This window comes from Sphaeramia orbicularis, chromosome 9, assembly GCF_902148855.1.
Source record: "Sphaeramia orbicularis chromosome 9, fSphaOr1.1, whole genome shotgun sequence".
Taxonomy (NCBI): domain Eukaryota; kingdom Metazoa; phylum Chordata; class Actinopteri; order Kurtiformes; family Apogonidae; genus Sphaeramia; species Sphaeramia orbicularis.
The window spans coordinates 39,142,618-39,165,490 of NC_043965.1; the positions used below are offsets into that span (position 1 = coordinate 39,142,618).

General features: G+C 41.7%; 1 protein-coding gene across 2 annotated transcripts in view; it reads left to right on the forward strand.

The window, feature by feature from the left end:
- cux2b (cut-like homeobox 2b) overlaps positions 1–22,873 on the forward strand; it is a 124,379-nt gene continuing 101,506 nt past the window's right edge. Inside the window, exon 1 of one of the 2 annotated variants that reach the window (XM_030144059.1) lies at positions 1–367. In XM_030144059.1, the coding sequence (XP_029999919.1) occupies positions 305–367 (63 nt within the window). In that variant the 5' untranslated portion in view covers positions 1–304. Of the gene's footprint in view, positions 368–513; positions 1,084–22,873 lie in introns of those variants that run through there. The other variant, XM_030144060.1, reaches the window with a different exon arrangement.

Sequence of the window (22,873 nt, forward strand, 5' to 3'; positions counted from 1 at the left end):
ATCAAGTGCAATTGTCCAGTTAATGTCGTGGATGGAGGCTCGGATACAGTTGCTCTTTACTTTTCTGCGAAACCGGGCACTTTGCCAAAAAATATAGTCCACTTTTTCAGCTTTTTACTTCCTCAAAACATGCCGGCAGACTTGTCAAACATATCATCGGACTGTGGTGTTAAGTCTCCTCGTTACTTTTTTTTTTTCTTTCCCTAAAGTAGGACCGGTGATTGTAAACGTTGTTTAACGAGGGGGAATCCAGCCCACATATTTATTGCAGCCGCTGAAAAAAATCTCCTCAATATCCCCCAAGATGGCCGCCGATGTAGGATCGATGTTTCAATATTGGAAGAAATTTGATCTACGGCGGCTTCAGGTTAGTGCTATTCTCACCTTTCTCGGTTTATTTTTCCAGCGGTATGTCTTGTTACTGTACTCCGGTGTGTGTTGTCTCGTTTTGGGTGAATGTAAGGCGAAAGCTAGCGGTGTTTGCATTGATAGTTATTAGAAATTGATCCCTCTTCTGCCTTTGTTCAGTTCAATCATTGATCAGCGGTGGAGCGACCGTGGAGCAGCACAGCCTCTGTGTTAGCCACACCGATCTGGGATCAGCACCGCGGACAGCACTGATGTTTACACGCGCTAGCTTTTCTGTATATTTTTTTTTTTTACTGTTTATCATCCGCGAGACTCTTCCGTACTACTTACATGTACGGAAACTTTTAATGCGCTTCTGTGTCTCTGTTCTTTTGGACGTAGACTGTAACTTTTTTCAACCAGCTTAATGTTTTATGCGGTTTGTGTCGACGGCCGTTGCGTTGCTGCTGCATCTTTCAGTAGGCTAAAATGCAATTCTTGTGATAATTTCACTGTTTCTTGGGGGATTTTTGGACGCTTTGCATGCGGGGAAGTTTCATTAGCTAGCCGGAAAGTTTATTTTGTGCACATTAGCTAACATATATATATATATATTTTTAATCATAGGTAGACTGTGCGTTATAAGTGATAGTGTACTATATAAGCAGGTTTTTTTTGTCTTACGCCGGTGATGTCGTGGGCACAAAATGTCTCTAATTGTGGATAATGTGGCAGGTGAGCAGTTTGTTTGTATCCGAGCCGTAACATGTATCTATATATGTGGTTATTTAATGGCATGTCAGGTCCGTAGCTTGTACCCGCTGTGGTAAAAGTTGCATTTATTAACCACAACATGTATTCCTGGAAGCAAAACGTAGCGGTTGAGGTTGAAAAGCTAAACGGTGTGTTCAGTGTCCACTACCCCTTCCCTTCTCTTCCCCTTCCCTCCGTCCTTCCTTCTTCCCCCTCCTCGGCTCCTCTCCTGAAGCCGCATAGGGCTGCTCGGCCGGGGGGGCTGTGTAATTGTATTCCCCGCTAATGTTTGTAAATCAGCCTCGGCCGGCGCAAGGGCACCGTCTCTGCACGTTTGACTGATGTTCTGTAACATGAGAAATGACAGGAGCATGGCAGTCCGGGTCCCTCGGATTGGAAAAGCCTACCCGAGGAGCAGAAATCAGATCTGGTGGCTCTCGCTTGTCTCTTGCGTTATTCCAGCCCTCATCCAGCTGGACCTCTCCTCCACATCCACATCCATATCCACATCCAGCCTGGGATCCACACACACAGAGAGGACGAGGGAGCTATTGTTGTTACGGCTCCATCTCCACGGGAGCATTTAGGATTCTGATATACATTCAGGGTTTTTTTTCATTATGTGTGACTTGAGTTGCCAAAGAGCTAAATCTGAACTGCCCCTTAAGGATGCCCAAGCCATTATCTTGTGTCATGAGCAGTGATGTAGTGGTATATAATAAAAATGGGTAGCTTCCAGTCACTGATCATCATATAGCATACAAGTCTTACTATAGAAGAACCTCCTGTATAAGTGTTAATTCACACTCGTGTTCCCTTGAATGACCTTATCCTCATGTAAAATGAATTACTTTGAGGCCACTTACTGTGAAGACACTAAATGTACAGCAGGAGGATTATTGGCAGCTTCTAAGAATTGTAAAATAATCTCCACCAATATGAACACAATTAATTTTGGTGTTTACTGAAGGACTAGGTAGGCATCCACTTTACATGTATTAAGGATTCTTTGTACAAATTCACATTTATTAGTCTACGTAAAGTCAAATACTTGGCGTAGATGCTTTTTGGATTGAAATCAAGCAGCGATAAACAGTGTCACTATCACTGATGTCTGTCTTGTTAAGAGGAGAGCACTTCTTGATGCTCTTCATCCCATTATTTTTAATCATAAAGTGAATGCCTGGCTGTTGGTAATGATTATCTGACATGTGACGCTAATGTGTTACCACACATCAGGCACATACATATATAAGACTATTGGCTTTGATTGAAGAAAGTCAGGCTCTCACACTGAAATTATGCTCCTTAACATTAAAACCTGTAAGATTTTATGAAGGCAGCATGGATTTAATCACATTATCTTTTTGGTGGCAGCTCTGGTAAATATTCGTACAAGCACACATGCCCATAGCTTAAATGTGACAACCTCTGCTACATGTGTCAGAAATCAATTAATTCACTTATTTCTCATTCAGTCATGGTTGAATCCAGTTTCTGGCAGTGTATAATCATTACAGCTGTTCACAGTCTAGCCTGTAGAGCAGTATTTCCGAGGACATCTATGAGCTGTTTATTTAAGTACTATGCACTAGAACGTTTGCTTTCTCATTACAAGTTATTATCGGAGTAAACTGCGTGTGCAGTTTTTAGTGTTTGTGCTGTAGATTTGTGCCTCCGAGTTGTACAGGATGAATAATTCACCTGCAGGCTGATGAAAAGAGGGCAGGGAAAGTGCGAAGCGCTGAGGTGGAGTGACCTTGGTTCCTGCTGGCTGCAGGTCACCCGGCCGTTGCTGTGGTAATCATTCACACCAGCCAGATGGCATTTCCGTGGGCGAGCATGAAAAGGACGGGTCAGGGTCTGTCCTGCCAGGTCCTGCCAGGCCCAGAAACAACTCTGGGCCAATACGGTACCTGGAGAGAGTGCGTCGGTCCTGTAGAAAGGCTTTTCAGAGCCAGGTGATAAGAAGGTGTGGTCAGAGCAGGTGGAAATGCACTTTGTTTTAATCATGTCAGCTGAAATTTCCTTTGTAGCATTAATTTATCACACTTTTTTTCTTTTACCTTTAATTGCCCTTTAGCACTCTGAGAAGGGATTTACAAGGATAGCATCAAAGCGGACCAATAAGACTTGTTTTAGATTATACTTTACAGAAGTTGGGCTCTGTGCCTTTACTACTGGTTACTTTAATCCCTCTGTTGTTTTTAGTGATGTCGCAATGCTGTACTCATACGGCGAAATAATGCTCCGCTTATTTGTTACCATTTCTCAGCCTTGTTTCCACATTCTCTTCCATGAATCTAAGAGGCAGTAGGGTTTTAGATCAGGAACAAAAGCTTGTGATTGTACTACATTTAGCATGACTCAGTTGCTCTGGTGTCAGCTCTAATCCACACACAGAGACAACAGTATTGCCAAACAGTGAAATTGCTTTGCAGCCTGTGAGCCTGGCTGCCTCCGCTGCCAGCCTGCTCTGTGTGCTGTTTGCCAGTAGCTTCCCCACACACACACACAAACTCGCACACACACATATACAGGCACACACCAACCTTGCAATCTCAAATTGGCTGTGAAAATTGGTCTCTGTCTCCCTTTCATTCATGCTTTCATATATTTGTTTGCTGATATTGTTAATGTCACATGCATCAGTATAATCTCATTGTAGTGGGAATAAGTAAGTCTCAGATCTTGTATTATTTATCGTAATGACTGCATCGTTTCATTCATGTGTTGTGATAGACATAAAATGCTTTAAAGTTGACCTCTGCTTGCTGACGCGGTGCATGCGCTCATTATTTTATTTTTCTGAGGCTTGTCTTTTGTTGTCTAGTCTCAAAAGATGAAGCATGGCGCCACATTGTCATAACCAGAACCAGTTTGAGTTGTCTTCCATAAACATTTCCTAACATGCTTTCATTACTACCACTTCTCTGAATCGATGGGTGGGGCATGTCTGTCACGCTCCCATATCCTTCGGGTTGCCCCTCTCTTCCTTTGACAGTGACAACAAAGAAAATAAGAAAGAGGAGAGCTTTTACAGGACGATCTGGGGCAAATTGAGATGTGAAATCCAGGAGCCATAACCCCAGTACATAAAACGCAGGGAACGTTAAGAGAGCGAGAGGAGTGAAACAGACTTGAGCATTAAGCTGTTTAACCTCTCTGTGTAGCATTAGTGGTAGAGACTTCAAAGCAGATGCTTCAGCGTTGGAAGCAGAATGACAAATGGGTTTAGAGACAGCTACGGTGAGCATTCTCACAGGAAGACTAGGCCTGTCATTAATGTCAGCTTAATCACTTTGACCTTCCTTCAAGTAGATTTCCATACCTATCCAATCATTTTGCCGTGCTTGTGCTCCTGTTTGCAGGCTGCTCTCTGTGCGCCTGTTTGATAAGCCTGTGTCTGATGATGTTACAGTCTGTATCAGCAGTTGTAGACTTGAACTGTCCTGAAAGCTGTCATTTTTAAGGGTTGGTTCAGACAAATTATAAAAAGACATTGCTTTTTCCTCTCCTTGAGGTATGTATCCCTGTAGATAATTTCATTTGGTCTTCGTGTTGAAATATGTCTGAGATTTCTTCAGCACAAAGGTGAATGAATGCTTGTGTGTCGGTCCCACACATCCAACATAGACATCACATAGAACTCTGACCCTTACTTCACTAAGTGGGTCGTAAAATGATTAGAGCTGCAAGTAACCATTATTTTCATTATCAAAGAATCTGCATATTTTTTCTGATGAAGCATTTTCTCTACAAAACGTCATTAAATACTTCAATTTATGTCTTACCTTTCTGTTTTGATCACTCTGCAGTCTAAAACGTAAAAACATTTAATTGGCAGATATCTACAACATAATGTTACGCTACAAAAAAGTCACCTCAGAGTTGAATCGATTCTCTAAAATGTAACCCTATTAACTACAAACTACATATTCACTAATCAATGCCATCTCTTAATATTTTAATCATGAAGAAAAAAATATTAACCCTTCATTTCATTTGGACATCTCAGAATAGTGTTCTTAGCCATCAAGAAGATGGAACAAATCCAACATTAGTAGGTGCCATGTGTACCACTGTTTATTACAAATTATATACAATGGAGGGGGCACCAGAAAAACAAAATGCTTTATGCTAGGCTTCTCTTGATTTAGTTTTAGCAGATAAGTTATGTCTTGTTCCACTTATTCTGCTTTTCCGCTGATGGTGTCAGCTCGACTCGGCACATCTTTTTTGACGTTTCCATTAAATAAGAGCAGGGGCCACCAGGCACTATCAGATATCAATTTCTAGTATCACTGAGGTTCCAAGTGAGTCAAAGTCACTAAGCATGATATAAAATCATGCAGATACAGAAGCGTTGCTGCATCAGAAATATCATCATGTCATGACACAGGACACAGCAGGAAATGTCAAGGCAAATTTTTCAAGTAAATCAGATAAATTGACCAAATATTTGAAGCCTAAACCACTAAAAATGTTAATGTAATGTTCTATTTTGGGAAATATAACTGAAACTTTCAAGTTTTTCACTCCTCCTTTGTTGCGTTTCTCATCACTGCAGTTGTGCAGAACGTCACTGTGGTTTAACACCATATCGCTACGAGGACCAGTTGCACTGAGGTTGTACTATACCTACAGTAGAAATGTAAAACCAAAACTAAACCAAATTGAGTGAAGTTCAAGCATGTTGAGCTGACACTGTTGGTGTAAAAGCAGCATTAGTGGTTTATATCCACCCTCATGAGGTTTACTCAGACTATAGGTAGTAAAATACTAAGACTGAACATACAAAAAAGGCATAGGTCACAATCAACTGAACTGAAAGAACTGAAATTTTCTGCACATATGACGCCTCCTGAGCAACATTTGCACTTTCCATAGTGTCACTGACTCATACAGACGTGAATAACCTAGAGCTGAACTTAGCATGACATGTTGCTAACCTGTTTACAGTGTAAGGTTTCTGTCTTGTTAAATGTGGTTTGTGTTACATTCACTGCTTTTTCACACTGAGGCTGCTGTGTATTGTTCATATGCCTGTTTGCACTGATCCACTATGGCATTGTAGTGATGGAATACATGTATTGCTACACATAAATGTTGTCAGAATACATTTTTTATAAGTTGTGTTGCTGTGCCTAGTCTATTAGTGGCAGCACTGAGTTCTGCTTAGATAAAATTGGATTTTTCTCACTTTTTGCTGGCTGTAATACTTCATCTTATTATATGTTTCTTACTTGAACTTTCTGTCAGTCTAATCATGATAGATATGATAGTTCTCCGCTAAGGAATTAACCTGGCATCAAGAAACATGGGTAAATGCATCCAAAAGCATCTGAATGGATCAAGAACATGAAAGGTAAGTGATAATACCATAACTGCCTTTCCATAATTTACATGAACTGACCCTTTTAAACAACCGGCTAAAAATTGGACTCTGAATATCGATCATTAATACTTTGGGCCATTGGGGTCATTATCCTCGGGCATATTTTGATCGTCTTCTCCACAGTTTGTTTTATTCGAATGCCTCGCTTTTCTTTTCATGCGTAGCGTTCGTTGTTCCTAAAAAAGCAAGAGCCCCCAAATGTTTCAGCAGCAACGCCCCCTTGGTAGTTGACAGTGCTTCATAGCAAGAGACGCCAGATTTTTCATAGCAGTGCATTCTCCGTTCTGCTGCCCCTAGGCTGGTGCAATTGCTTTGCAGGAGTAAATAACCAGCTTTAACAAAACTTCAGGGACACATTAGTCTGCTGGAGGACGGCTCCATAGCGGTGGGGCAGCCTCTTCTTCCCTCACAGTGAGGCAGGCGGAAGCATCAGGAGGGGAGAGGTAATGGCTCATCGGCATGGATATAAAGCTGTGTCCTCTCTCCCTGCTGACAGCCAGTCCCCTGCCCAGCAAGTCCATATTGAGCTGCGTTTCTCCACCGCGGCCTTGGCTTTATTTGTTTTGACTGCCTGACGCCACTGCAGACGTATTGAGCACCAGTCTTTTCTTGTTCATTTTACTGGGTTTTACATTGAATCCCCGTGCCCTCGCTCTCACTCTGTCTCTGTCTCTACCTAGCGTGGCTCAGCTGTATTTGGCAGAGTTTCACTTGGTGTATTTCATTCCTCTTTTGTCCATTCGTCCTTCACTACTTTAAAAAAAAAAACAGACCTTTTGTGTTCTGGTATTTTTTATTTTTTTGCCAATTGTGCAAGTGCCAGGCTTTTTGCACAGTGTGTGTTCTGACGTTTGTTGTCATGTAGCGGGGGTTAGCATGTTGTGAAGGGTGCTCCTGGGCTCGGCACACTCATGAGATCAATGCTTCACTAACCTTCTCTAGGTTGTCTGTTGGGATCTCAGGCGCTCTCATTATGTGCCACTGCTCAGAGTGTGTTTACCAGGCTGGAGGAGTACTAGTCTTGTGCACGCCACCCATTTGTAAAGGCCCATTTGTCCTCATTTAAGTGGAAAGAGGGAAGACCTGGAAAGGATGGCCTCTTGGTGGTCTTTAGAGTATTAAAACGGCATTTGTTATTACTAAGCAGATGTGCTCTTATTTATCAAAATAATACTAAAGGTGTGTTATAACAAAAGCAGATGGATCAGGCTTGTTGTGTTAGCCAGTCTTGTCTTTGTGCAGCTGCTACCCCCACACAGTTAATTACTCTCTTATTCATCCCCAACAATGGGAGGGAATGGAATAAATCTGAGCCGTGCGCATTCACTTCTTCACCAGGAAGGTGCAGACTGGGACCCTAAAGCGAGCGAGTGGCTTCAAGAGGTACAGTTTATCATTTTTAATGGAGAGGAACAGGAAGTGGAGACATGAAGCCGTGCTCTGTGATTTATACACCGCCTCAGTCAGGGAGGTAGGAGCGGTTGAGGTAGGGTGGGGGTGTGTGTGTGTATGTGGGGGGTGTGGGGGTGAGCAAGTCTATCTCCCTGTCCACACCTCCGACTCGCAGCTCGAATCATACCCCCTCGGCATTCTCGGCTGCTCTTCAACACCACCAAAATACACTTTGTCGGAGTATCTGCAGGGAAATAACACAACAGGAGAATTGTAGAAATATTTAATATCAGCATTTATACATGCTAACAAATGTCTAATACCTGGATGTACAGTATCCCCCCAACATCAGCCCGCATCTTTTCACCGCCTCCTTCCTGCCTTTCAGCTTATCTGCTTTTGTTGTTGCCTGAAAAGCCCAGTGATGTCATGCCTCCATTGTCACCTGTTCATTTACTTTCGTAGTGGAGGGCATTGGGGTATTGATTAGGGTTCGCAACTGTGTTAGCAGCTCTGCCGGTGTGTAATATAGGCCTTGAGGCTATTCTGCCTTTCCTCACAGTCTCACGAGTGCTTTCCAGACCTTGTAATCTTAATTAAATATGCAACTTTTGATCGCAACAGGGTCACAATCTTCACATTTAAATGTGGCCACAGACACCCCCCATCCGAGTGGAGAGAAAAGGTTTGTTTAGACATTCAGAATCTTAATGCAAAGAACAAAGCACTGATTTGAGTCTCTCTTTTTTTCAATTTCCCTTGTTAGCCTCCTGCTGCATTCCCCCTATAGTTTTTTTTTTTTTCCTTTTTTCCAGATGAATTTTATATTTTCTTCCCCTTGCTTCTCCATCTACCCCCCCCTCTTTCTCTCTTTCTCTCACTCCTCGGCAGTTTTCCCCAGACAGGTTCCACAGTGTTTTAGAGGGGATGGATTTAATTGCTCTGTGGGGATTGGTTGGCTGTGCCGGGCTCGGCTGTTTAATTAGTGTACCCTGCCGGGATTGGTTTAATGCTTCATGATCTTGAAATTGTCTGATTGTTCAGCCCTCTGGGGACTCTCCCTGCCTACGTAGGCCAGCAGGTTTAGCTAAACATTGCTCTAGGCTTCTGCTGTATGCGGCAGGAGGAAGAGTTTGCCTTAGGAAGCCGAAATTTGGTTCTTTTTGGGGGTCAACTTTTATGATAAACTAGGGTACGTGCATATGAAGTGGACAGCATGGAGTGTGCAGACCACACTGAAATGTTTATTTTTTGGAGCATTTCCTCTCAGCATGACGCTATATGGAAATGACTGCAATTGACTATTAATGCAGTTCCAATATTTAGACAGTGATACAGTGTTTCTTTATGATAAGTAAGCTTATGATTTTTAGAGGCAGCCAAGAAAAATAATTAGTTATGCATGTGGCTCTCTGCATGGCCACATTTTTTTCCACATTTGCACTCAGTTGTCTCAATAGATGTCCTGTCTGTTTGAAGGAGGTCTACTTCCTGCCTGTTTTTGGTGACTTGTCTTAAACGTTGGAGAATCACCCTGCTGCTGTCAGAACCGCCTCATGAGGATCTCTGAATTATGTGCTTGGTCACCTTGACTGAGGGGAGCTGAGGAAATTACATTTGTGTAAATGGGTGCGGGATGTGTCTGTGTCCCCTCAGCCTTCCATGGGATGCCCTTGGTTTGGTTCAATCAGAGCAGCGATGTTGACCTCAACAGTAAATGTGCTTGGCATCAGAGCCTGGATAAGCGAACAGCGTGTGTCGAGGCTGTTCAGTCCAGTACAGATAGTACCTATTGAAGGCTAAAGTCATTCCGCTTCATCAGACTTATCGAGCCCACTCGCTCAAAAAACTCAACCTTGAAGTGCATAAATCTCCAGTGGATGATTATAAGAATACCTTCCTCTTCCTTACTGCCTGGACGTGTAATGTGTTTGTCCTCACAGTGAATGATGACTGAGTGTTCTGGTGCAACAGTGATTACTTTTTGTCTGAGCTTTCTCTCTCAGGGAGCCTCCAGGTAGATGCCATTGACACCAGATTCTGTGCAGTTGATGATTATGGAGGGGAATTGAAAAGCAGTTCCAGCAAAGAACCGGTTCCCAGTTGTATGCTACCTCTGAATCGTCTATTCAGATTTTGCAGTTGCAAATTAGTGACTTCGAAATATTTGCTGAAACCTCTTCTTAAATAGCATGGACTGAATTTCTGTAAATACTATGTATTTTACACTCTATGCTTGCAAATTGAACCACACGTTACTGAGGGGAAATATTAGTGGCAAGAAAATACACATACACACACTTAATTATTGGAATATTATTATTTCTGTATCAATTCTCAGAACGCTGTATTGACTTGTAATTAATATTTTATATGTAATGATTTGTGGTTGATGAGGATAGCAGTGTTGTAATCAGTCATCATTCACTTAACTAATTCTTTTTACATATGATGGTGTGTTCTTTATAAATTGCAGGATTTTTTTTAATCATAATGCCTGTATTATGATGTGTATTATCTACAGATTTTTGCTAATGCGCAGTCATACTTATTCTTCTCATAATTATTCTTATCTTCATACTTTCTCATGATTACATTAATGCCCTGCTGACAGGCCTTTGCAAATGCTTTTCCTAGACGTAAGAAAGTCTAAATGAAAACAGATTCTGTGCAGACATTCTCATTTCAGAAAATGGTTGTGAGCTTAGTTTTTCCACACAGAAAATTGATCAAGAGTTGCTAAGAAAATCGATACAGAATCAGATCAGTAAGTGCGATCGATGATGCCATTGCTGTCAATAAACTCCTATCAGTTCCTGTCCCTTGTTGTTGACTGGGTCATGTGTGGTGCACCCAGAGGGTCACTTCTCCCTACCCTCATGTTTATGTCCTCAGAGACCCTGGGTGGATGCGCATGATCACTACGGTGATAGAGCACATGGTAACCTAGCTACTCGGAAATGAGCGTCCCACCCTGAGCTCCATCCTGTTTCTCTCTGGGGGAGATGCCCTGATTACTGAGTGACTTTGTGCAGGAGTTGAGGGCCCTCTCCAGCTGTTGGGATTGTTTGTGCAGTGATGATAAGGGGTTGTGAGTAATCAGAGTTGGGTTGTGTAGACAATCTTTTAATCTCTCTATTATGAGTGTTGTCGAGCTATGTCGGTACATTTTATCCATTTGTGATAAATGTTACTTATTGCACTTCCTTTTCATTAAGTATCAAATAAAAGGTGGACTACTAGAATATAATGGGAGGTAGGGTCCAATCAGTGGGTTTGGAGATATTCATTGCCTTGTTATTTTTGTGGGGTGGGGGGACTTCAGGTCAATTGCAGATCATAGCTAAAGTCAACAATGCTGCTCTTTTTATAAATAAGCCCGAAGACTTAATATTGCAGGGCTGGTTCTCCTTCAAAGATAAAAAATATTATTGCATCGCAGCCCCATCCCCCGCTGCCTTTTGGGCAGGGTGTGAGTCCAGCGTCCGTCTAGACGTGCAGCATCATTAACCTGCTGTGACCTCAGCCCCTGATGAATTCGCTCTCACATCCCCTGCAGCCTAGCGTTAGCAGCCCTTCTCTCATCCACTGGGAATGGGGGGCTCCTCTGGACTGGCCATTAGAGCCACTAGCCTCTACCGGCAGGCTTTAATAGGCCAAGTGGCCGGAGCCTCTCCCAGACTGCTGAATAATTCAAAGCGTCTGGGCCATGTCTAGTCCCGGGGCGCAGGGGGATGTGAACTGGGGTTCGGGGTGCAAGAGGCAGTGTGGAGGTGCAGGGGTTAATAACAGGTCTGCCTCTTCATGTCAGCTACTGCTCAAACCTCAACCCCCCCCAGTCCGAATGCACCCAACCCCACCCCATGTATGAAAGAATCCTATTCAGTTGATTAGATTTTTCAAAATGGATCAATTTTTAATCAGCAGAGCATCTGACTACGGTCAATACCATTGTCGCTGGGAAGACAGTTGCCGGACAGCCGTCTTTATTTACAGGAATGTTTGTTTTTTACTGTATGCAGATTGAGAGGCAGGAAACGGCTTGGTCAGGCCGTTGCACCACTGCAGTCTGTGGTCTGTCCAGGCAGGGCTCCAGCCTCTTCATGCATGTTTGTAACAACATCATCAGCAAGGACACAGCAAATCCAGAGCTCATTGATCATGCCCTTTGGAAGATCAGCTACGAATATTTATTCACATCAGAGCAGAAAGGTGGATTAGTTGAATGTCTTTTTGTGTGGATGTGGGTCTGTCCAAAGAGACATCTCCTATCCATTTGCATCTGCATAAGCAGCGAGTGGGAGTAAGGAGCCAACAAACTAGCTGTAATACTGCCATCAAAATTTCATTGGGCTGTGGGGAGACCCTAACATGTTAAATAATGAGGAGCCCATAAACTTAATGTTCAGAACCTCTCCACAACTGCTGACAACGTCTAGTTATGACTCGATACGTAGGCAGAATTATGAAGAGATAATCCTTCTTCAGAGTGGGTCTCATTTTTGCACATCTGGTACTTAAACGTCCCACCCCCAAATATTTATTGTGCAATCACCTAAATGACCTGGCAGAATGCAAAGAGTGAAAGAGGAGGATCAAGTGAAAATAAATATAAATGAGGCTTACGCTGTCGGGGGGCCAACAGCATGGGTATATCCCCAAAATCCCGAAATTGGACGATCAGTATGAGCAAAGTTTGAGCTTGATTGGCCTACTATTTCCTTAATAATGTCTAAAAAAAACAAGCAAAAAAAAAAAAAAACGGATTTGTCCACAGAAGCTCCTCCAATAATTTGGAAAAAAACACACCACCTGTTGTCAAAATATGACATCATGTAAATTCAAGGTAGTGGCATGAAGAAAAATAATTGTTAGACAATTGATATGAACTGAGTTTGAGCTACATCGACCTAATGGTGGCAGAATAATGGTCAGAGAGCTATTTTTTTCTCCACAAAACTCCACCTAGTGAATGAAAATGACACCATATGAATTCTGGATAGTAGCAAGAAAATGGACATTTCTCAGACGATCAACATGAACCAAATTTTATCTCAATCAGCCTATTATTGCTCGATTTATGTCCAAAAAAGTGATTTTCAACTAAAGTGCCCCCATTTGGATGACTTATAATACTCATAGAGAAGCTAAAATTGATAGGGGACCCCTAGTGGAAGAACCCTATGTTGGTTATCAAGGGATGAGAAATCCAACCAAATCTGTACTACTTATCACGTTCACACAATGGATAACTGGCGGTGGTGGATCCGGCAGCAGCGTTCTGGGTAAAACCATTATATATCTGTTTTTTTGGACATTAAGGAACTAGTAGGCCAATCAAGCACAAATGTGGTTCATATTGATTGTCCAACAAATATCTAATATCTTTTCTGACTTTATTCAAGAGGTAATTTTTTTACATTATTCAGGCCGGATATGCTTCACGTGAACGTGATAACTATTCCCCTTTAGTGCTAACATAGGTGACCCCTAGGGGAAGAACCCTATTGATTGGAAGCACTGGTGTTGAAAAATCTGTTCTTTTTTTTTTTTGGACATTATCAATACATATAGTAGGCCAATGAAACTCAAATTTGGTTCATATCGATCATCCAAAATTAAGTTGGTATCTTTTGTACATTGTGTTGTTTATTTGCTTTATTATATTGCAGAAGATTGGGGGATTTTGGAGATGTACTCTTGGTGTCTGCCCCCAACAGCATAAGCCTTGCTGAGGAAAGTGTAAATGTTTCAGGTTATAAATGTACACGTTACACAGATAACAAAACAGTCGAAGTGTCCTTTTTATTAAGGAAAATGTCTCAGTAAACAAGGTCAAATGGTGCAGGATAAATCAATAACCTCTAACCAGATGGGCTTTATCAATTTATCAATGTCAAAACGTTCGATGTTCAATCAATAATTTGAAAAGACAACAACACCAAAAACGTAAACATAAAATTTTTCTTGTTTAAGTAATTGTCAGTTGAGGCAATAAAAAGTGGGGGTACATATATTTTTACTGTAGTGTACCATTTTAACTAAAGGTTTCTGTTATTGTGTATGCATGTTAGTATGAACATGTCCAGTATGTTAGTAATTATTTCAATTACACTGTGTGGCAGAACTGGAAATACAGTCATAGCTGTGGCAAAACTTAACCAGAAAGTAGCTGCATAGGCCCTGTATTATGAGGCCTTTAGACAATTGCAGGGAATAAAAAAAACACGGAGACCTATTCACATAAACACACAAACCAGGCGTACATGGACCTTATTTGCATATGGTTGTTTTTTTCCAAACAGTTTCCAGGGCAATGAACGACCATGAGAGATAAAAGAATGAGTAGATGACATACAGGAGATCAATATAACAGAAGGACATTGAGACGGTGATGGAAAAACCGAAATGAAATAAAATAAGTGCAAGGTTCCAGTCACGCTGATATACTAAGTTAATAGAGTGCATTCAGGATGAGCTTCTCCCCTGTACAGTACATGAACACAGATTTTAGTTTGGAGCAAGGGGCAGCTGGGTGGGCCAAAGCAGAACAGTGAATGAATACATGTCCTCTCAAATGGCTGATTGGTTTTGTCCAGATATTATGTCTGCTGGATACAGTACATTTGTATTCTGTTGATATTAAAGACCATAATTAAGCTGTTTGTCTATTAGCTAAATACACCTCACTACATTTAACACTGAAATAATACAAAAATAAATGTTATATCCTCTCTATAGAAATCCTCATCCAGATCCACTGCCTCCATGGTGTCGCCATTGTCACATAACACTATTGCATTATGCCACACTCACCTATTGGTTATAAAATATTTTGGCTTTATTACATATTGACACAGTTGCATTATGAAATATTGACATAACATAGACTGGCACGATATGAAGCACTATTTGCATCATGGCATAATGCCTTTGGCCTCATTATATTGACCTGAATCAACACTCATATAATGACTTATTGCTGTGATGAAATAATGACATTTTTCTGTATTGACATAGTGGTATATTGGCATGTTGGCATATCGACAATCATATGATTTAACATTGACCTGCCGATGTGATGGAACATTCTCAAATTAACTTATTGCTACACTGACATATTTTGACACATTTGTATAATGACTGCAGCATGTAATGATGTTTTGATAATGAATGATGCATTGACGGTGACACCCATGGCATGATGGTATTTTGACCCAGTGACATAAAGACATGCTAACATAACTGCATGTTGGCATCCTGACATGAAATGAGACAGACGTAATGATACAGTGGATTTTGACCTTATTTCAAATAATAGAAAATATCCAACAAGTTGTTTACATGGGTAATGAAAATGAATATTCCAGTACTTTTCCTTCTTACATGCAGCCATGCATATCCAATTAACGCAAAAAACAGACGTGTTTGACTGCAATCACAGCCTTCCTCATTCATTACTTTAACCACACTGAAAAGGTTGGCAATGCCTCCATCAACTGTCAACAGCAGGGGAACTCCTGTACCTGAGTGTACTCATGGCTACCAAAACTACCATTGAATTAACACTACATCTCCACAGACTGTATCACACACTCATAATGTGAAGCTTAATGTTTACATGCATCTGTATTATGGTATCATAAAATTTTTTTTCCTTCAAACAAAAACTCAAATAACACTGTCTTATAATCTTATGATCTGCTCCATGGGCAGATAGTTTACATGATGGCTTCCATCAGTTCAGCTCTATTTTTAGACCGAAAACAGACGCAGTAAAAGCACAAATCATCTCCATTTTCTGTATGGTTTGTGTTGTCAATAACTGCACTAAAGATCTGTTTGGAATCGAACAAACAAGGTCAGAACTGTCACAGTTTAGTCTGGATCGCTGATCAACAATGGTGAACTCAACAAACACAAAAACATAGTAACTTTTTATAATTTCATAAGTTTTAAACTCATTAGTGGAATGTTTCAATTTAAGCATCAAACTGTTACAATTTTTTTTTTCTTTCCAGTTTTCATCCTCAGCTCGGCTTTAGCTTTAGTTTTCGTCACTATGGCAGATTGGCAGAGTGACTCACTACTCCCACTAGTGGTCACATACATTCACAGTGATGCGTTGACCCATGGCTGTGAGTAATACTGACATCATTGGTGTAACATCAGAACTATTTATTTTACCATTCAAATGATACTTTTAGATCATTTTCTGAGTATTCTAAAACAGAGATACTAGATATAGGCCTACACTTGTTTTGAAAGTACCAGTTTCTTCCTTCAGTTGGAAATGTGGACAGAACTTGATTATGATAGTGGTTAGGTGCTACTGGAATTACTGAGTTTAAGGAAAATAAATGAAATACCAAAATTTTCAGCTAAGATTTTAAATTTGATGTTCAGTTCCAGATTTACTGATTTGATTTATATAAAATTTTGTTACTCGTAAAGTCGACCTTCAGTAGTTACTCACATTTTAAAATACAGTCAATTACTATAAACTTTGACAGTTGTTGTCTGACAGAGTTCACAATTGACTATCACTGTTTTCCTGCTCTAAACCATTATGTTATGTCAGTCTTTAAAAACCCACTATTTGTCAGCCTCTAGCAGCCGTGCAAACTGTAGGTTAGTTGGTTTGTATAATGTATAAAACTGAACATACACAAAGGCAAGACATCTAGATCTGATTTGTAATATCCAAATGAAATATACTGATTATTTGAGCCATATCATTTGGGATATTATCGTATTAAAAATAATAATGCAATTTTGTGTGCATGTAAACATAGTGAATGTGTACCAGTTTGTGTGCCTCGGTTCACACCCTAAGCAGTCTTGAACACTGGCAGTTATTAATTGATAAAATCAAAACTCATGAATGACAATGGATATATTTGAGGGAGTAAATTAGGGGGAAAAAAGTAACTTATGTACGTCTTTAAATTACACTTTCACAAATCTAAGTCAAGGGTAATTAGGTAGCGAAATCATTCTCATGCTCCAGTTTCTGACTGACAATGGATGAATCACTGGGAAAAACAAAAACTAAATCAGATGAGAGGATTCTGCAGACATGTCCTCCATCTAATCTTCCCTCTTAAACATCAAACTAATGCAAAAAGAAGCTCTGCCTTCACTGAGCAGTACATATTTTTTGCTCACTAATGAAAATGTTTTGAATGTCTTTGCTGCTGTGCCAATGGCGTTGTTTTCCTTCTTTGCTCTCTGATTATAGAACTGTTTAAACTGGGCGAGATTTTGAATTCTTAGCTGATTGCACGCCCGTAGCCATGCACTTTCCCTCTGCTTTTCTTCTCCAGACCTCTTTCTCCTGATAGCCTCCTTTTTCTACTAACTGGAACAGAGAAATGCAATGCACTTTATATGCAGTTATGCTGAATAGGTGCTGATGTATGTTGAAAACAGTTTTGCAGGTGCCGTGTCAAAATGTGCAGTGGATAGGCACTTGCACAATTCTGTTTAATATGCTATCAATCAGCCGGTGGAATCCCATTTGTACATACTGTATTATGAGTCTAGTGTTCCCCAGACTATCATGACACTGCTGGTGTTTAGCTCCTCTCATGTCCTCCAACAGCGTGTCCCTATTGTCTGTTTGTCTGTTTAATATGCAAAGGCGGTCATTCAGGGAGTCATTTTGGACCAGTGTAAACGAATCGGCAACAATGATTAGCTGGCGCTGCAGAGGAAGTGTCCATCATTGTGTTAGTGCATTTGGAGACCATCACTCCTCCCTCAGGTCATCTCACCGCTGCTTTCTCAGCCTCGAGGAAGACACACTTTGAAAAACACCCAAACAGCAGCAGAGTAAATACACTGTAAGTGGAGTTACTTAATGGGAGATTTTGCATGCTTAATTGCAAGTATGGATTGAAGGTCCATTAAAAGACATCAGTGTCTTGGAGTCCAGCATACAGTTTGAATATGCTTGAAATGGATTGATCCATTGACTTCCTGGCTTTTCTATTTAAGAGAAGTAATTAGAAACGGAGTGCAATGCCATTTTAGAGATGATTTGAAAAACAAGAAATAAAACATTGTTAGTGTCCAGACAGTGCTGTTGCTGAATCTGGACCTTTTTGTTTGTTCAGTGTATGCAAGCATGCTGCAGGGTGGCACCGTAGACGTCCTGAGGGAAATATCAGGCTTATTTATTGGAGCCTTTTTAGCCCCAGCTCAATAGCAGCAGTCTGATGGCCGGGGTACAGAGGGACTATCTGGCAGAGGGGGAGGTGGAGGAGGAGCTGGGCCTGGCGTCAGCCCCACTGACAAGCTCTTATTTACCGTCCAGATCTATGACTCATTTTATGTACCTAATCGTAAAGCACAGAGATTTATCGGAGGTAACGGGACAGTGGGGAATACCCCAGGAGACTGGCAGATTCAGCCCCCCCCCCCCCCCCCCCCCCACCTCCATTTCTGCTCCCCTGGCAGGTTCACTCTACCTGGCCCAGCTCACCGACACCTTCTGGGAAGACAGAGCCCAGATGAGGAAGTCCATATTTCTGCCAGATATGGACAGCTGATAGCTCATAATAAAGAAGAGGGTCATAAAAATTGGACGGGCTAATGGATGACTCTGTAAGGATTAATAACAGCTTATTGGTCAGGTGCACTGACCTCTTGCAGAGCTAACAATGCACCGGCCAACTGGGCTCTCCCTGCATGCTGCACAGCGGTAGATGACCAAACCAATAAATGCTGGTCAGAGGGAGGAGGAAAATAAAACGCCCTTATAATTTTCTGACACCCCTGTTGAACCCCCCTATTTTGGATTATCCTGGTTAGTAAAGTACAGTTGAATTCAGTTGATTAATAATGTATTAACTTCAGGGGGGAAAACAGCTAAAGGTTGACATCCTCACTTACCATCATGTATTTTGTTATGTCTGCCACTCCGATGATGGCAAAGGGGGGAAGCAAAAACAAGCAGGTATTGTAATGCTGCCTTTGTTCTGACAGGAGCACTCTCAGAAGCCTGTTTTATATTCCTGCCGAAAATTAAAATTAAACTTTCATTGTTGTGCATGCTGTTTAATCCAATAACGATCTGATGTAACAAACTGCCGTAATATCTCTCAGCATACTTAATCGGAGCGGACTTAGCCCTGTCACTTTATATTAACCTCTGCTGCAACAGGAGAAGGGCTTCACTAATCTGCCATTGTTGGGTTTGGCAGTCTGTAGCTAGTGCAAAACAGATTTGGCAGTCAGCGCGAAAGTAAAGGCTTTATAATGACAGCAGGGCCTCTCTGCTATTTGAGCTAATAATGTCAAAATCTAATAATGCTGTGGCCCTCGGAATTAGATGGGAGGTGAATGGGTGGGAATGGTGGCGGTGCGGAAAAGGATTTCGGGGGTTGGTGGGTTCAGCCGTCCCACTCCCTCTCATTATGTCACTCACTTTTTAGACTGCAAATGGGCAAACAATTTAATCCCTAATGACCTTTAAATTCTGCGCGCGTGTGTATACGTGCCCAGCTTCTTGCACTTTTGTTGTATTGGACGATGCGAGAATACTGTACCAACCTGACATCTGACATCGTAGTTAGATGCTATTATGTTCGCAGGATATTAGGTTCGCCAGGAAGCATCTGAGCAAGGGACCTACAGCGTCTCTGCTAACAGTGACCTCACACCGCTCAGCAAGGCAGCATCTGCAGCGTCATCAAAGCACTTGACTCCTGTGTCCCCCCTGAATGCAGCCTTGTAACTTAAAACAAAAAGCTGATTGGTTGCTCTCTCAGCCTCCCCTCATCCCCTCCGCTGTGGATGAGGTCTCAGCCCGGGAGATAAAATAGCAGTTATTTCTCATGTGCTATGCCATTTTGTCAGTTTGACTGTTCCACTTATTCAGTGTTTTTTGACTTGCTGAGCTTGAGGGGATGTGAGTGCCATTTCGCAGCCAGATCTGAGTTGTGTTGATTGAATTAGACAAAGTCGGAAGATAATTAAGAACCGCAAGGCGCTGCAAAACTGTCTGCTTCCAAACTGGTGAAAATGAGACGCTGCCACATCAATGAGCTAGCTGGCTCTGCTTGATGTCAGTGGTGGGTTATATCAGTTGACACCCTTACCTCCTAGTGCTGGAGCCAGTTTCCTCCTTTCCCTTTAATGTTTCTCCAAATATGATTAATCACAAGCCTTAAAACCGTTGCTTCTGACAGAGCACCACGTTTGCACAGCTTTGTTTGTTTCTTTCATGGTAGTAATATGATCTTCAGCTGCCAAGTGTAGTTTATGGCATAAACACAACCCCAAAGAGGTGTGTCTGGGAGTCAGACATGAGTTGTAGCTTGGCCTGCAACATTTTTCATGCTTTACTTGTGAATTATTCAAATCTGTAGGTGTTATTTCATTCATATTTGAGTGTTTCAACTATGTGTCCAATATTGACCCCTTATTTTGTTCATTGTTGTGTGGTTCTGAGATTTTCCAGTCTTTATTACAGCCAAAAGCACATGTTTTTTTGTTACACTCTGTCTAAAAACAGGTTGCACATTTTATTTCCAGTGCACTTAATATGAGGTTAAGATAAAATGTGAGGCATTGTACAGTAGTTTCTGGAAGATTCTGTGTTGTATCAAAGATTGTTTTCAGTTTTTTCTTCTAAAAAGTCATTCATGAAATGGGAGAAGGAGTGGTCAAACAGACAGTTGGCTCCGTCTCTATATATCTGATAATGTGCTGGCTGCTCATGTGCATTGAGGCACTCTCAACCTTCTTCTTTTCTATTACACCGTTTTATTTTTCACCATTTTTTTATGGATGTTGGCCGTGTTGGTGCTGCTCTTTCTTTTCTATTGCTGGATAGGTAATGTAGCTGTGAGGTTAATGTTGAGAATCGTATAGCTGAGGCACAATAAAATTTACACCGTGAGACCTGAAGAGCTATGTTTATGGTGGTGCCTAGCTATGCGTCTGTCTTTGTGTTTGTGTGAGCCTGAATGTGAAAAAGGGCTGGGAGTGTTCAGAGGCCCCCCGAAGGGGCTGGACCATAGTCTGAGAGGGTGGGAGCGCACTGGAACATGGGGTGTCAAAGGCTAATTTTCAAAGCCACTCACGGGCGCTCATCTCTCACTGTGAAGTGGCAAGCGTGGCAAGTGGCTTGCACGTTGTCATGGATACTAAAGCATGGGACCCCAGAGATGGGGAGCGGGGGACGAATGGCTGCCCTGTCTATAGGATTCCTGTCAGCTCTGGCCTGATAGATGGCATTGACGGATCATTTGTCATACTGTAATTGTTCTCAGCAAACACAGAATACCCACTAGTATAAACAGTAGTGTGCCACTGGGCTAATAAAGCGGGAAAATGGAAAGGGATTCTCTGATCCACTGCCTCTTTCACTTAAAGAGACAATGGCTCTGTTGTCCAGGCAAGGCGGTCTGATTAGAGCTGTGAGGGCTGAGAAAAAGCCCGACCGAGAGAATAAAACAAGGCAATCATAAAGCAAACGGCAGTCACTTCTCCGTATCGATGTGGCTAGGCGGGGGTGAAGTCTGTGAGAAGTGTTGACAGCTGAGGGAACAACAGGAGTAGGTCTAGGAGTGATTCGTTTTCTCCCCCCTCTCTATTTGGCCAGTGAAACGGTGAGGGAGAATGCTTGTCCAAGATAACAAATACAGCACAAGTGCAGATGCATAGCTGGGACTAGGAGCTCTATCTGCCAGGCTCTGAGATAGCCAAGCGCCTGAGCCGGGTACAAATGACTCTGAGTACAAAGGTACTATTTGTTCATCCTTGTTTTGGTATGGGTCCTGTGTCTTTGCTATTACTATTGGGATTGACCTAGTGCCATCCCTCTGCTTGGAATGCTTTCTCCGCCTCAGCTTCGTCTGTGTACTATAGGGCCGCTCAGACATGCGTGACTGTCGAGGTATGTGCAGGACATGACCTGGGATTTCTAATGTGAACTGGAATTAGCTGAGCTCCAACCCCACTTTCATCAGTTGTGATTCTGCAAAAACCTGAAGAAATCCTTTTGGAGTTACAGATTAACAGGGATGGCAGAGCGCCAGGGCTCCAGCTGGACACCATAGTTCACATTCTCACCCTAAATCAGAGTTACACATCACTCATCGAGTCCTGCACCGTTAGGATTTAGTCAAATTACATCAAACCTGTCATATGCCCACACGTTTCATAAGTTATTGTCCTCTTTATATTTATCTAGGGAGTGTGTTTTTTTTTTCTCTTGCCACTGCTTTGTAGTTCACTTGTAAGCATTTTTATACAAGATAGCAGGTGGTGTATGATGTGTGTGTTGGAAGGAGGCCCACGTCCAATGTTTTGTGCTGAAGCAAGCCGTCCTGGCACTCCTCGTGGAGCACTTCACCCCTCTGACTGTACCGTGACACACCGTGATGCCTGGAGCACTTTAGGCTGACCCGGCTGCTCACCTCCCGCCTGATGGACAGATTAAAGGACCATTAAGCATAATTACTGTTTCAGTTGGAGAGGCCAACTCATCCTGTCAGAAATGGTTACAAATTGCCGCACCTCTTGCCCTCTGTATGGCTCTTAAATTCAGAATTTCATTACATTTGTCTACTTTCTTACTATCAACAAGTTTAGACCTCGATGATAAAAATGTGTACAATGAGAAGAAGGGCAAAGGTAAATTATGTGTAATGCAAATTCTAATCAGAAGGTGTTTTTCTTAGCTTGCAATAGTCCAGAATCTTAGTATTTGGATGATCATTTGGATGTTCATTCGTCGAGCAGGTATTTGGTTTTCAATTTTGGGATTCACAGCAGCAACAGTCGCATCACATTTTGTTCAGTTCACCTTGGCAGTTTTTCAGCATTTGATAAAAAAACAATTAGGCCTGAAACTTACAATCATTGCCATTGCTGAGTAAAATAATGAATTATTTGGTTTAGAAATGTCACAAAACAATGAAAAATACTGATCATTTTTTTTCTCCAAAAAATCCTAAGATGGCATCCCAT